Source organism: Primulina eburnea, chromosome 3 (assembly GCF_022965805.1).
Source record: "Primulina eburnea isolate SZY01 chromosome 3, ASM2296580v1, whole genome shotgun sequence".
NCBI lineage: Eukaryota > Viridiplantae > Streptophyta > Magnoliopsida > Lamiales > Gesneriaceae > Primulina > Primulina eburnea.
Window position 1 is genome coordinate 50390030 of NC_133103.1, and position 16548 is coordinate 50406577.

At 34.3% G+C, this 16548-nt stretch overlaps 1 protein-coding gene across 1 annotated transcript; it reads right to left on the reverse strand.

The window, feature by feature from the left end:
• Nucleotides 1–12335: 12335 nt before the first annotated feature.
• Nucleotides 12336–16136, reverse strand: LOC140827819 (beta-glucuronosyltransferase GlcAT14A). Its single transcript, XM_073190669.1, has 4 exons — nt 15448–16136; nt 13824–13899; nt 13630–13745; nt 12336–13034 (listed from the first exon to the last, which is right to left on the reverse strand). The coding sequence occupies exons 1-4, from the start codon at nt 15992–15994 to the stop codon at nt 12526–12528; spliced, it is 1248 nt and encodes a 415-aa protein (XP_073046770.1). The 5' UTR covers nt 15995–16136; the 3' UTR covers nt 12336–12525.
• Nucleotides 16137–16548: the final 412 nt, after the last annotated feature.

Here is a 16548-nt window from a genome sequence, read left to right on the forward strand (position 1 = left end):
TTCCAAGTGTCTTGTTTGTCAGCAGGTTAAGGCAGAGCACCGTAGACCGGGAGGATTATTGTTGAACTTACCTATTCCCGAATGGAAGTGGGAGCATATCGCGATGGATTTCATTACTCACTTACCATTGTCTTCGAGGAATAGTGATGCTATTTGGGTAGTGGTGGATCGACTCACCAAGTCTGCTCATTTTCTGCCATATAACCGTGATTTCACTTTCGATCGTATGGCTCGCTTGTATATTCAAGAGATTTTACGTCTGCATGGGGTGCCAGTTAGTATTGTCAGTGACAGAGATCCTCGTTTTACCTCACGATTTTGGGGTAGTTTCCAGGCGGTATTGGGTACGTCCCTAAGTTTAAGTACAGCTTATCATCCAGAGACCGACGGTCAGACGGAGAGGACTATCCGTACACTTGAGGATATGATGCGAGCTTGTGTGATGGATTTCGGAACCGCTTGGCAGGATCATTTGCCTTTGATTGAGTTCGCATACAACAACAGCTATCATCGTAGTATTGGTATGGCACCATTTGAGGCGTTGTATGGGCGACGTTGTCGTACTCCATTATTCTGGGACGAAGTTGGGGAACGACATGTTGAGGGACCGGAGTTAGTCCAGCAGGCTATTGATAAGGTTGCAATAATCAAGAAACGGATTAAGATCGCTCAGGATCGACAGGCTAGTTATGCGAACACCAAGCGGCGACCTCTTTATTTTCAGCCAGGTGAGAAAGTGTTTCTCCGAGTTTCGCCTTTTCGCAGGATTTTGAGATTTGGTCTCAAGGGTAAGCTGTCTCCGAGATTTATTGGTCCATTTGAAATATTGGAAAGCGTGGGAGATTTGGCTTACAGACTTGCATTGCCGCCGTACCTATCAAGTATTCATGATGTGTTCCACGTATCTTTGTTGAGACGATACGTAGCAGATGAGTCTCACATCTTGCATCCCTCTGAAGTTCAACTAAATTCGGATTTGTCTTACGTGGAACGACCAGTGCGGATTCTCGATCGCAAAGACAAGGTGTTGCGGAATAAGATCATTCCTCTTGTCTTAGTTCAGTGGCAGCGCAGAGGCACTGAAGAAGCCACTTGGGAGCTAGAGAGTCGTATGCGTTCGGAGCATCCAGAGCTCTTTTGAGTTATGCTTTGTATATGTTGTGTTTTCAGTTATAATCGAAATATCAGTTGTATTCAACAACAATTGAGATGTAATAACAATGTTGTTATTTCAGTTTTTGTTCATCCTATAAACCTGATTTCGAGGACGAAATCTTTTTAAGGGGGGGAGAATGTAGCCCGATTCCTAATTTGAGTTAATTATTGGATTAATTATATTTCGGTGGGATCGGAAAGACCGAACCAGGTTCGGATCGTCCGAAGAGGGTTCGGATCATCCGAAGTGGGTTCGGACCGTCCGAGACAGGTGGCTGGACACGTGGAAGGGTTCTGGACACGTGGAAGGGTTCGGATCGTCCGATCAGGGTTCGGATCGTCCGAGCCAGGTGTCTGGACACGTGGAAGGGTTCGGATCGTCCGATCAAGACTCGGATCGTCCGGGACAGGTGGCTGTACTCGTGGAAGACATGCAGGGTTCGGATCGTCCGAAGTGGGTTCGGATCGTCCGAAGTGTACCAGATCGGAGCTTCCGAAGTGGATCGGAGCGTCCGAACATTGGCTATAAATAGAGGCGCGAGGCTTCATTTGTGACTCGCCATTTCAGAGAGTCCCAGAGCATTTCAGTCGTTTCTGACAGGTTTCTAGTCTTTTTCCGAGGTTCGGGCACTAGCGGGGAGCTACTAGTGTTGTAGCGGAGCTGTGCTCTAGTTTGGAGCTAGCGGCACCAGTGGGCTGACTGCGGACGCAGGCGGGAGTCTAGGACTGATTGTTAGGATCTGCTGGTTTGAGGTACGAAAGTACTATCCGAGATATCCTGGTCGAGTATACATTCCTATATGTGTTGCATGATTATGTGGTGCATTGATATATGTCATATGATGCATGCTATTATGTCACGTTTTATGATGCATGTTGCATTTCATGTTGAGTCGTATCTCCTTCGAGATAGCCTTTACTGTTGAGCTGTATCTCTTTCGAGATAAGCTATATCTTGTGGGGCCGCTCAGCCCTGTCTTGTCTTGTGGACGCATGGACACCGAGAGTACACAGTGGCCGACGGGTCCGGAGGGCTTCGGTGATCCGGGACATTTTAGGTCCACGTCTGTTCTTGTAGTGGATGCAGTGACCCAGAGGAGTACCGCGCGGCACTATCCACTTGGCGCCTCTAGACTGAGCATTTTGAGATCCTTTGTGACTCCTATTTCTTGACTACCCTGGTATCATATCATAGCATGTGCATTTCATATAGGTTTGTATACTCATGCTTTTGTACTGGGCGTTCTTATCGCTCACGTCCTCGGTTTTGTTTATCTTGGACACCCCATTCCCACGGGGCAGGCCTCAGGTTGGACAGCTCAGGAGGAGGAGGAGGAGGACGTGAGTAGCTGGTTGGTTTAGTTTTCAGTACTATTTCTATTCGATATGGTTGTACAGTATATTTCCTTTTAGTTTAGTTGTCCTGGATTTTCGATTGGGTTGTATAACTATCTTTTGGTGACAGTTTTCCGCCTTTATTTCTGATTGTTTTTAATTAAGTTAATTGCATGCTTAGTTCTTCATTAGTAGGTGATTCTGGAACGGGTCACTACAGTAACCGCAGCAGCACGTGAGACAACTTGAGCAGGCACAGTAGGGACAACATGACCAGTTTCCCTTTGCACGCTGGATTCAGTAGCCATATCTGAACTGAACTTTTCACGTAATGAGTAAAATCTGTTTTAAGTTTGTTGTTCAAAATATATGGAAAACTAGAACAGATATTTATGTGTAAAACTAGCAAATCAGTGTAGTTAATCAAAAGAGTAGTACAATGTTTAAGTAAATCAAACCGATGCCTGTAGCTTGTACAGTTTCCTTAAAATAGATTCGCCCCCTCCGGTATGTGCTCCAAGGATTCAGCGGACGTCTGTTTCCCAGGATACAATGGGCAAACCAGCAGAGTTGCAGCACGAAACACTATGCTAGCGAACAAAATCAGTACCTGAACTTTATCAGTGAACAGAGCAGAAGCAGAACAAGCAGAAGCAGTACTGTAGCAGCAGAAGTAGTACTGCAGCAGAACAAGCAGAAGTACTGTAGCAGAACCAGTAACAGAACAGAAGTGCTAGTACTATAGCAGAACCAGTAGCAGAAGTACTGTAGCATAACAGAAGTACTGTAGCATTAGCAGAAAGTGGATTTTTCGGTCTCTGTTTCTAGGCTAGGCACATCCCCTATTTATTATACATGTCAATACCATCCATATGAAAGGCCGCAGGTTTCCTTAAATATGCCTTAAAGATGGTAGATGAAGCACCAACAGTTGGGGAGATGAAGCACCAACAGTTATGCGCGAAAGGTCTCAAGGGCATGTGAAAGGTCTGAACTGAAAAAAATAACAAAAGATGGCATAGACTGCTAAGCGATTTTTGCCTTGAGCGGTCCGACATTTGACGCGCCCAAGTCGCGCTCGTACGCTTGCACACAAGTCAATCCTTTTTTCCACTGCAAATCGGGCCAATGATTTGCAAAACCCCCATGCGCCTGTGTGCGCGAGAGAGAGCCTCTTGACCCATCATTGTTACACCTTCATAAAGTGTAACACAATATAAACTTATCTATACCACTTTATTTTTTCCAATGTGGGACAAACCCACCTTTCCAAATTTTCATTCACTCACATGGAAAGCCCATAAGCCTAAAATCCCACCTTTAATCCAACGTAACGATCGAAATATGATGTTTAAGTTGTTCTATGGTTAAAATATTTAACTTATTAAGCAAAAACATGTCCCTAAAAGGATGTTCAAGTTGGTGGAGCAAGTGAATGTTTTGTTAAATATCAGGAGCTCGATTCCCTCTACAACGTTTTGTGGACGAGTTTGTCACATAAGGTTTTCCCAATGTGGTTTATCTAATTAATGTAGTTTGCAAGCTATTGCGTTACCAAAAATTTACCCAATATATACCGAAAAATAATGATTATAGGTTGTAAGTCATAAAAAAATTAAGCTCAAGCCTCAGAATTTATATTATTGGCAATACCCCCTTAACATGATCATGGTTGAAAGTTCGATTCTTCATACCAATATTTTTATGAGTGAGCTTGTCACACAGAGTTTTTCTAGTGTTGTTTACTTGACTAACGTGAATTGAATACTATTGCGCTAGTCCGAAGTTTTAATCAGTGCTTACAAAAGGGTAGTAGTTGTAGGTTCCTATGTCATGAAATAAATTCTCATCTTCCTCGAATCTCATCATGAAATAGCTCCAATGCTCATGTCTTTGCAACTTCTAGGGAAAAATTGTAATTCTAGTCTCAAAAGTTGATCTATTTTGAATATTAATTGTGTAACTTGGTAATATTTGTTTTTCATATAGTAACTTGAATTTTTTTATTGGTCGTTTAATTTTTTCGCCATAAGCCAATAAATTATCAAAATATACTTTATTTGGCAGTGATTATCTCTGAACTAACTTATATAGCAAGAATAAATCTATATTACACACATTAAAATAAATCTAAAAAAACCAAAAAGAGAAACATAAAATTGACTATCTATATTTTAAAATGAGAGGAAAAAATGTGTTTCTCTTTAATTTTTCTAAGATAGATTTTAATGGGTATAATATATTTTATTTTTGTCATATGAGTCATATATGAGATCATCAGTGTCAAATAAATAATATCTGACAGATTTAATAGTTTCGGAAAAAAATATTAACACTAAAAAATATATAAATTATTGCATAAAATAAAACATTAAATTAAAACACAAAATATACAAACTTATATGACTAAAATTATCATTCCAAGTAAAGCACGGAAAAATATCACTTGAACTCAAGTTTTACTCGAGTATTTCTCAAGTTACTCGAGGTCGGTATGAATTTTATTCGCAAAATCAATCCCTTCAAATTATTAATCTTAAATGGTTAAGTATCTAATTCATGATAAATCCAAGATTAAATAGTACATTAAATACTTATTTTAAAAATATTTTATTTCTTAAACTCGAATAATTTTTTTTAAAAAAGTAATCATTTCTGAAAGAGTATATAAAGTAGGGTAGATGATTTTATTCTTATATTTATTCACACTATATATATATATATATATATATATATATATATATATATATATATATATATATATATATGCAATACTATCATTTTTTACTTTATTTTTTCAAAATTATATTTTTTACATAAATGTGGAAAATAATTGCATCACTTTAAGTTGCTTTATACAAGTAACTATCAATTATAGCAAGATTATTTTATTTGATTAATCTTATCCAAAGATTCTCAACAAAAAAATTTAATTTAAAAAATCAAATAATTTATAAATAATAATTAATCACATGTGATTTGTCATATCATGATGACAAGAACTTTCATTTGTGCATTAATATAAGAGAAATGGACCCAACTAGTTGCGGCCGACTGGCTGCATCCCCCAACAACACGATTCCTTACTCTTTCATGAGAGGATAATATAATTTTTTTAAATATGTACAAATAATTCATAATATTTGATTTTATAATCTATAAAAATATATTGGGTTTACTAAAGTATTAACATATAACTCTATCCACAATATCTATATAAGCAATGAAAAGTAATAATATGACATAAAAGTAATTTTTTTTCGTGAGTTGGGTTGGATTGGAAATCTGTCTCATATAACTGACATATGAAACCGTCTCCTAGTAGGTTTTGTGATTATTTTAAATTTACATTTTTAAGAAGTAAAGATGTGTTAAACTGAATTACGAGTTACTTATTGTTTAGGGTATCATATATTATTACTATATTAAATATCTACCTTAAATTTTGCTATTTATGTTTAAATAAATTTCACATATTGATGATTAGTGTTATGCTAAGTTTGGGACTCCTTAAAATTGCTTAGAATCAACTCGAATTGATGTTGTGAATATTTTGGTCAAACTGATACCAAAAGATGTAAAGTGATAAAAGGAGTGTTTTTAAGGAATGATTTTGTAAAAGCAGATGAATGAATACACAAATTTGTTTCCGGAAATTTAAAAAACAACTTTTTTTACGTCTCATATTCTTCGAAAGTTTTTTACTAGAGACTTAATTTGATTTATACAATCTTGTCATTTCATGTTAGTCGATATCATATTCTCAGCTGATACTCCTAACACATTCGGTCGATCAATATGAAAAGTCCTAATTGACTTACAACCGATCAACCAGACGACAATCATGAAAAAATCAACTATTATTTCAAGCTCGTAGAAGCACCCTAGCATCAATATATTCCAATTTTCTAGCATGATTATTTAAATATTTCTATAATATATTGAATTCTATTGTTTTGATAAGGAAAGAAAATTGTGATATTTTCTATTTTTATGTTGAATTAAATTAATTTATCAAAAAATGGGTATTTTATAATCTGAGATGATTATTAGTTTTCTAGAAGTTTTAATCGAAAATAAGTTTTTTGTTTCAACTAACTTGTTTAATTTTGAATTTTAGTCCATTAAAATTTTAAAGTATGATTTTGGTATACTAACTTTTAATTTTCGACTATTTTAGACAAATCGTTGATGTGCAGTCAAAAAATGATAATGTGGTACTAGAAAATACTGACATAACACCAAAAAACATTACGTCGCATTGAAAATTGCTGACGTAATTGGTGACTTCTCAGATGTTACGTCAACAATTAGACCAAAACAGTCGAAAATTAAAGTTAATGTACTAATATAAAATTTTGAAAACTTAATGAACTAAAACCTAAAATTAGAAAATTAGCGTGCAAAAATAATCATTTTCTTTTTTCATTTTATTTCAATATTTTTCGGTAAAAAATTATTTGTCATTAATTATTTCTTTTTATATCATTATTTTTTCAAGAATTTTCAATTGATATAGAGTTCATATTTAACAAATTGTTATTTTGAACAATCATATGCTGCCACTAAAGTAGAACTTTTATATATTTTCATTGTATATTTCTACATATTATTATTCTTTATCAATATATATATATATAAATATATGGATTATTATTTACTTTTTAGGACAAAACCAAGATAAAAAAAAAATTGTATCTTAAACTTTTTTTATATTAACCAACCATATTTCCTTTCACTCGTCATACTAACGTAACAAGCATTAAAATATCAGGCAAATTTTACATAGTTGGAGCTGAGCAATTAATGTTTTACCTTAGCATAAAAAGTAATAATTTTTCATGGGTGACTCAAATCAGAGATCCGTCTCACAAATACGGCCCGTGAGACCGTCTCACCCAAGTTTTTGCCAAAAATATAATTTATGATAATCATGTAGTTAATTTTAAAAACATAGTAGGAGAAATGATTAATTTTTAAAAACATAGTGGGAGAAATGATTGCATCTCAATAATCTCATCCATAGAAAAAATAAGTAAAGAAACATGTTTAATTTGGATTATTCAAATCTACTCAAAAAATAATTTGGATATGACAAAACTTGTGTGAGACGATTAACTGGTTTTATTTGTGAGATATATCTCTTACTTGAGTCATCCATGAAAATAATATTACTTTTTTATGTTAAGAGTATTATTTTTTATTGTGAATATCAGTTGGGTTGACCCATCTCACATATAAAGATTCGTGAAAGTATCTCACAAAATACCTGCTCATTGAATAAATTGGACCTTACATGTTAGGTTGGAAATAAAATAGAAAGTCGCAAAAATAATAATACTCGAAACTTGAAAATTAGCGTTGCCAATGAAGCAATATATATGTCAAACCTGCAAAAAGTTGACCCTTTTAGTCAAAAACAAGTAGATCTAATACGCGCATATAACTATTTATTTATTCTTCGTTTGTCATTTTAATACAGTCAATGTTAGAATTTTGATCATATTTTATGACATGGTCGTATTTTTGTTCTTAATTAATCATTTGTTTGAAATCTTCTTTATTTACATAATAAATTTTATCCATGGTCTTTGTACGTGAGTTAGGTTAAACATTGAATTACGTTAATTACTTGTGACGGTGGTTTTTTTTTTTTTTTTTTTTTGCTTTATTTTCTTCGAGTCTTAGATATATTTAATGTGGTATTTGGAACAATAAATTATATATATCACAGTCACATTTATTTGTCAAAAATATTTGTAAGGCTTTCACAAGGCCTGCTTTTTTCTATATCTAGTTGGTGTTCTTCCTTCTTCGTTAAAATATCTTTGAGATCTTTCAAATTTGACAGTTATAGGAGTACGATAATTGTCTATTGTTTTATTATGCGAGTACTCAAAAATGTGATGTTCGGTTTTAAGCTTAAAAGATGACAAAAAACCTTGTGTGAGACGGTCTCACGGGATTATTTTGGAGACGGATCTCTTATTGGGTCCACCCATTGAAAAGTAATCATTTTTTATGCTAAGGTATTACCTTAGTGTCGAATATGGGTAAGGTTGAATTATATGGTTGCTATCGGCTATAATTTTTACTAAATCGACGAATGTACTTATATGGACAATGAACTTTGTATTTAATTTAATAAATTGTTCGATTTATTTGTTTATGTCCCATCAGACATTATTGGTTCAGATATATAATTTGGAGGAAAGTTAAATAAATGGGTAGTTAAAAGATAACGTTTTGCATTTAAAGAAAAAAATTTATGTTTGCTTGCAAAAGAAAAAGTTGGTTCAAAAGTTCAATAAAGAGTCACATGCATCAAATTTGTATGTCTTCTAACTTTTTTGTTTTGTTTTGTTTTTTCTTTTTTAAAAAAAAAATGTATTATAAGTTTTCTAATCATTTACTTCAATGTATTTCATCTTTGTCAAAACACCATCAATGTATCTAATCACAGCATTTTATATGTAATTTTTTTTTATAATTTTGGATAAATTTGATACTAGCCCGGATAGATCAATTTAAAATATTAAAGAATTTTAGAATTTAAAATTCTAGCCCGGATAGAATCGGATTCCTGGCTCCGCCACTGCCGTGAATTTATTTTTTTGGGATATTTTATTAGGCTTATTTTCAAAAAAAAAAAAAAAAAAATTGATGAAACCAGCTTGACGAGCAAAACTTATTTATCAAGTCCTCAAGTTTAAAAAATAGTATACCTAGATAAAGCAATAATTATTTTTGTTTAATTAAAATATTGTATACACCGAAAACCATTTCTTTAACGAAAAAAACAACTTGAGCTCACTCCTTTAATTTCTTTAACAAAAAAATTGACCAATTGATTTATGTGATTGAAAATAACTCGAAGAAGAACCACAGAACAAAAACTAAAAAAAAAAATCCCATTGACCCATTCCTTCGTATAATTCCAAGAAGACCTTGACTGGTAGAAGATAGATTCAGACCATGTAATATACATGAATTTGCCACTAAATGGTGCTTTTCTTGATTTGAGATTCTTATCTATGCATGTTTCTCAAATTAAACAAGAGCCACGAGACAATAAAATCCAAGACAACAAGTTGTGTATAGTTTCCCTTTCCCTGAGAAAATTATGAATTTTGCACTCATTTTAGTTGGGTCAAGACGCGTGACGTCTCGTTCGATGAGTACCGCGGTATCCATTGTCCCATACGAGTTAGAAAATAAATCTTTAAATTGGTTTATAAATGATCGAAAAAACTTTAGCAACTTGGAATAATCGTTTTCATCATTTTCATATAATAAAAACATATACAAAATAGTTGTTATTGAGACCTATTGTGTACACTCGAACTTATGAGGGCTTGGGCCCGAGGCATAACAGTTCCTAGTTCCTACATCGAATACCATGTAATATCATCCTATCTACTTACTCTTGAATGATCATTTGCCTGGATAATTACAAATTTAAGATTTTACTTCAAAAAAATTGTTTTATTTTTGAGTGAGTCTCATGTGAGACCGTCATACGGATCTTAATTTGTGAGACGGATCAACCCTACCTATATTCACAATAAAAATTTATACTCTTAGCATAAAAAGTAATGATTTTTCATGGATGACCAAAATAAGAGATCTGTCTCACAAATACGACCCGTGAGACCGTCTCACCCAAGCTTTTGTCTTTATTTTTATAATCAGATTAGTGAATTTTGGGAATTTTCTTACAAATAGAGGACATTATCATCACGAAATATCTATACTATATTAAAATTGAGACATCTATTGGAACTGCCATATGACCTCCAAATATCACCCCTAGCAATTTTTATAACTACCACATTATCTCTATTTTTATTTAAACTACAACCTTAATTGATGAAATAGAAACAAAAACAAAAACAAAATATAAATAAAATCAAGAGTGAACTCCTAAGATATGATTCCTAGGTTGGGAAAGAACTAACATATCGTTTCTAGATCCGACGGTTCCGAACCGATGAGAGGTGGAATCGGAATCGGAATCGGAATCGGAATCGGAATCGAAAGATATGATTCCTAGTGTTTCAATCTCGATTTAGTTGGGCTTTAAAAAATAATAACAATAACACAATTCTTGAGATGATCAAAATAATTAGAGCTAATTATACGATAATTATATTACAAAATATTATGAATAAATGAATATTATTAAACATGAGCCCGTTATACTATTAACTCTTTCTGTCATTATACAAATTTTATGGAATACAAATAATACCCTTCCCTATTTTTTAATAATATTTTTTAAAAAATAAATTATTGTAAATTTTATTAGCTACAAAATTGAGTCAAATCTTATCCAAGCTCAGAGATGTAACGAGGTGAGTGTGAAGCGGATATGTTTAGACCCAATATCCGTTCTATGAAGAAAACTTTGACTTAATACTCGTCTCACTCCGGTTAAGTATTATTCGGACCTGACCCACCCCGAATACAAAATGAGGCCGGTTAGACTCGTGAGATCCGATTTTTTAAAAACGAAAACAACAATTTTCTTCTCATATGATTGAATTATAAAACAAACAAGCCTCTAAATATAACATAATAGAAAAATAATGTATTTCTTCGACCACACTTAATAATAATAAATAAATTTCTTCACGACATAATGAATTACTTAAAAAAAGAGTTATTAATTTTCAAAGAAAAAATATTGACATCCTCGAATGAACATTAATAAAACTAAAACCTTATAGTATTTATATGCACATATATAAGACCGGTCATACCCGGACGGATCTGAAAAATTGGATCCGAGACCCACCTCATCACCCGCTTGGTATGCCTAAACAGGACGGGTCCAATACGGGATCGGTAAAATCCGGACGAACTGACGTCCCTATCCAAGCTTAAATAACCATATAAGTCCTCATCCAAAAAAATATTGTAAAACAACATAAATTTTTATTTAAAAATACATTATAAAATATAATTATACATAATCAATTTTAATTTTAATATGATTTCTATTTTTTTAAAAAAATACCAAACACAAAATTATTTATTTTATATGCACGTATCGGGGGCAAAAAAAAAAAAAATCAATATATAGAATCGTCGTGTGTATCAAATTTCATAGAATTTAATCATTATCTAGCCAACACAAATCTAACACAACCCCAAATCGAATCAATTTATTAGTGCACATATAACATGTGTCGCACTTTAATCGAAACTGTCCGAACAAAATCAAGACGGATCCAACATTTTCCATTTGTAATAATTATTTTGTCTCTGACGTGATTACCACACTTGAAACAAATATTATTATTATTTGAAAATTTAAAGATATTTTGTCAAACATTGGGTTTATGTAATTTAATTCAAAGTCTAAATTTTCCATTTAATTTGTAAATGAGTATTAAGGATTTATTCAATATGGTGTTTGATCCACATTCAAATCATTTTTAAAGAAATTATAGCACATAAATTGAATTATAACAATTTTCATTATTAATTTAGCATTATTGTATGAATTTTATTTTATTTTTATGTTTCATATGTCATTCAAACTCTACACTTTTTTAGAGTCGAACTCGAGTTCAAGCGATTTGAACAGTATTCATGTAAAATTTGAATATTGAAACTCGGATTAGACAATATTCAAGCTCGATTTGGTTCGGTTGCATCCCGCTACTTTTAAATTTCTGAACTGCAAGAAATGTTGTGCTATTCTGGGTTATGTCGATGCTACCTGTCCCCACAGGATCTGGACCGTTGATTTTAAAGAATTTGGAAAACCCCGCATATGTGTGGTTAAAACTGGACCTTTGATCTTCTCATAGGGGCAGTGATCCATGAGGTAGAGTGAAATATTCCCCTATTCTGAGAGTTATTACTAGACCAAGTTAAGGAAATGAAGAGGTCTGAAGATATTGACAACAAAGAATTAATACAACAAAGATTTGAAAACAATTCATGTCTCCTGTTCCTTGTCTCTTCGCTCCCTCGTCTTCCTTCCCATAGATCCTCGTCCAGGAAAAAAGGGTGAATCAACAAGAGTCATTCGTCTACACATCGATTGGATCGGGCCGTTTCATTCGATAGGATCTCAACAAGACGTCTTTCGAGCCTCTTAGCACCCACACCAGGCTTCAAAACATCAGAGTCTCCCCATACGTCACATTTATCTTCAACCGAATTACCTAAACACCATCCACCAGGAACAGGTTTACCCGGATTTCGCAGCAGGATTTCATGGTCGATCTGGTCAAGAATGGGGTCGTTTTCTCTGAATGGCGATGCGAAGGCTGCTCCACTCTGGATCAGATCATTGAAGTTGCTCGAGTTAAGAAAGTCGAGCTCGTGCCTAGAGTCGAGGTAGGCGTAATGAAAGCTGTGGTTGATTGTTTTTCGATTGAATTGGTGGGAATTGCATGCAACTGTTGGGAAGTAAACGGTATTTGATGCGGGTGTATTAGACAGGTACATTAGTAGTGTTCTGGGTAGGTTATCTGTACCCATGATGCAGAACTCGAGAAATTTCCGACTTAAAATAGTCGAAAATGAACCTGTAAGCGAAAGGATAATATACGTTACACGACTACTGTCTCCTTACGTCCTTGGAATTTCAAAACACAAATGGAACATCCAGAAAAATAATTACCAAAATGAGAAGCATATTTCATGACATATAATAACATACAGCATTCACAGAAATTTCTTCCTCAAGATATAAGAAATGAAAACATCCTTTCCTTCCCTAGGTTTAAGGTTGAGCCAAGTCATATTCGAGCACCACATGAAAATAAATAATTATGTGTTCGACCTTGAGAGAGCTATGATTTTCAAGCTCGAGTTTAATTCGAGTAATCTCCGATAAACACAGACTTGAGCTTTGGAGTGACGAGCTTGAACAATGTAAGCTTTATTTTTTTAGCATTGTCGAGCTCGAATTTTGGACCATTCATGTGCAAAATTAAAAATACCCTTCAACTATATAGAGTTCGTAATCCCAAAATGTAGTTATATTTGTGAAATACCTGAAGATAAAATAGTAGTTCAAATAATATTAAAATAACAAATATTAAAAGAAATCATAACCCGAGCACAAGAACTAGAAGTTCGTTCAACATGAAACAAATATAACTGTATTTAAGCGCCAACCTGTGAATAAACGGAATGTATCCGGGAGCTCTCTCTTTTGAGTGGCATAAAACATCTCACTGTTCCCCTCGAGAAAGAGCGCAGTGTCAACAACGATTGGTTTCAATTTGCGTGATCTGCAAACAAACTTTATAATAGTCAGCTTGGTTAGCATAAAAGAATGTGATTCAGTGATCAAAGGTGAGATTCCATACTCTCTCCAGCCAATGTAGCTCGTGTGATTCACAAAATTAAGATCTCGAGGCAGATAGGACAAGATATGCAAAAGATCTGCAAAAATGAATATTTCCTTGTCATTCAAAGTGGAAGTTTATCCAAATACCTACAATAACATTACTTGTGACAAACTTAAGTGTACAAAAACTTGAGTGTACACAATAAACACTGAAAAGTCTGATTAGTGCAGGCACTTCAAAGCCCCTGTCCGAGGAATCATTCAAGTAGCGACTATCATATAGCATTGTTGTTGACACATCACATTAACAAAATTTAAACAAACAGTTGAACTCATGTAGCCCATGCCGGATAGACTATTGAGTAAAATAACGAGTACATAAACATTTGAAGGGATCAAAATAAAAAATCTAAAATAACAGAAAACTCGAATTTGCACATCATTTCAAAGACAATATCCTTTTCACTGATATACACAATGTTATTTACCAACAAATTATGTAGATTACTAAATGAATCAAAGTTAACCAAACTCATAGCAAACTTAGCAACTATGATTAACCAAACCCCAAGCAAACTTAGCAAATGCTAGAACATGACAGATGACACCAATGTACTCAATACTCGAATTACACACAAAGCGTTATGGTAGCAGGAATCAAGAAAACTCAATTAAATTCAATAACGAAGACACATAAACATGGAATATATTTAAAACTGCCTCTCGAGTGTTATTCGGATGAATGAACCAACCCGAACAGAATAAATACTACCTCCAACTATCCTCACAATTTTCCCACATCCTGCAACTGTTGTAATACTAAAATTCCAATCAACAAAAACACCCGAACACACACAATAATGGACTAACATAAAGGTTTAAAAATATAGAAGAGAGTATGGATATTTGAAGCTATGTCCACATCAATTACACAACAAAATCACAACCACTTTATCCTCACATATGTGATGTACAAGTTCACATACAAATGTAGATAAAGCTAATGTAAGAAACAAAACAACATATTTAAAATCTTTGATAAAATTGGTCGTGATTCATAGTTATACGAAATTTTTGCAACCATTTTGTGATAAAATCATGTAAATTGTATATTGTATTCCATTCTGTCTTCACTATACTATTGCCACCATACAAAATTCAGTAACTACTTTTACAGGTCAAAAGTTGATAATTAACAGCCAATGCACCAATCGCCAACTCGAATTACTTTCACAACCGCGCACAAGCATACTAAAATTACAGAGCCAACCAAAATTTTATCGAGTATTCACACTCGATACTAAAAGAACAACAACAAGACCAAACATTTTGAGAGTTTAGGAACTCCATAACCTATAAGAACCCAACGCCTCACAACTCAATTATCCAACAAACAAACAAACTTCAATCGAGATACTCTCCAAGACGCCAACTCAGGCATTTGATCGCTCTACAGGTACTTCAGGATGAACACTAAATACACAATAAGATCAAGTGCAAGAAACTTTCTGAGATTAATAGCACAGCATGTAGAAATCCACATGAATCGGCAACAATTAAATCACACAAAATGAAACCAACATACAATCAGCAAGTTCCTATTCACAAACATGTTCACTCAAAAAATGCACAGATAAAATTACCATCTTGAGTGACAAGGGGATAATCATCAGCATCAAGATTAATGAACCAATCCCAAGTATCCGAAACACGAAGCAAGACAGCGGCGCCGTGAAGCGTTGACGAGAGATAAGAAGGCCCATTGTCGAACACATAGTCCGCCTTCCCAATCACATGAACATTCTGCGCAGCTACAAAGACCGACACAGATTTAACCGCAACTGCCAAAGCCTCACGCTCGGACTGCTCAGCAGAGCGGTCAAGGTGGAGTAGATAGTGATTCCTAGGATGATAAATGGAGTGAAGAAGACGAATAAGCCGGCCCGAGTCGTTGCCGGATCCGGATATGAAGTAGGCGAGTGAAGGGGGGGCCGGAGGGGTAGTCGAGGGGTTGTGGAAGAGGATGCGGTGGTGGCGGGGGAAGAGGGATGGGTGGGGCCGGGAGGGGGGTCGGGGAGGTGTGGGGATGGTAATGAGGGAAAGGATTAGGAGAATGGAGAAAAGGGTGGTGGATAGAAGAATGTATGGAGAGGGTACGGCGGCGGCGGCGGAGGGAGGGTGGTGGTGCATTGTGGGTTCCGATTGTTGGTTTCTTAAAGCTGTGAACTTTAGGACATTGTTGTTGTAATGGAGTTTATTTCAAGAAACCATTATTTAATTGCAGATCTCAGGTTGGTTGGGGAAGACAGAGACAAGCTCTAAACCGAAAACTTTGTCTAACAGCTGTGTATTCGTAAATAGAATTTTTGCGAGACGATTCTACGAAAAATTATATTTTTTAATATTATTTGAGTTGAATATTTATCTCATAAAATTAATTAATAAAATAATTTTACAATTTTGTTGCTTTTTTTTTTAACAAATTTAGTACATCGTGATTAGTCGATAAATACTTTTACAATAATGATATAATGTGTTAACAAATAATCACAAAAGTGTCCAATTTTTCATCAAAATAATATTATTTTCAGAACTCTGTTTTTTAAAATAATAATCAGTTTTCTCATTACTAATAACAGCATATATAAAATACGAGTGAGTCTCATGTGAGATCGTTTTACAGATCTTAATCTGTGAGACTTGTCAACTCTACCGATATTCACAATAAAAAATAATACTTTTAG

Coding starts and splice junctions, on each gene's coding strand:
- LOC140827819 (XM_073190669.1), bottom strand. CDS start 15,994: ATGCACCACCACCCTCCCTCCGCCGCCGCCGCCGTACCCTCTCCATAC. Junction 13,900..15,447: donor TCCCCTTGTCACTCAAGATG/GTAATTTTATCT, acceptor TCATTTTTGCAG/ATCTTTTGCATATCTTGTCC. Junction 13,035..13,629: donor TACATTCCGTTTATTCACAG/GTTGGCGCTTAA, acceptor TTTCGCTTACAG/GTTCATTTTCGACTATTTTA.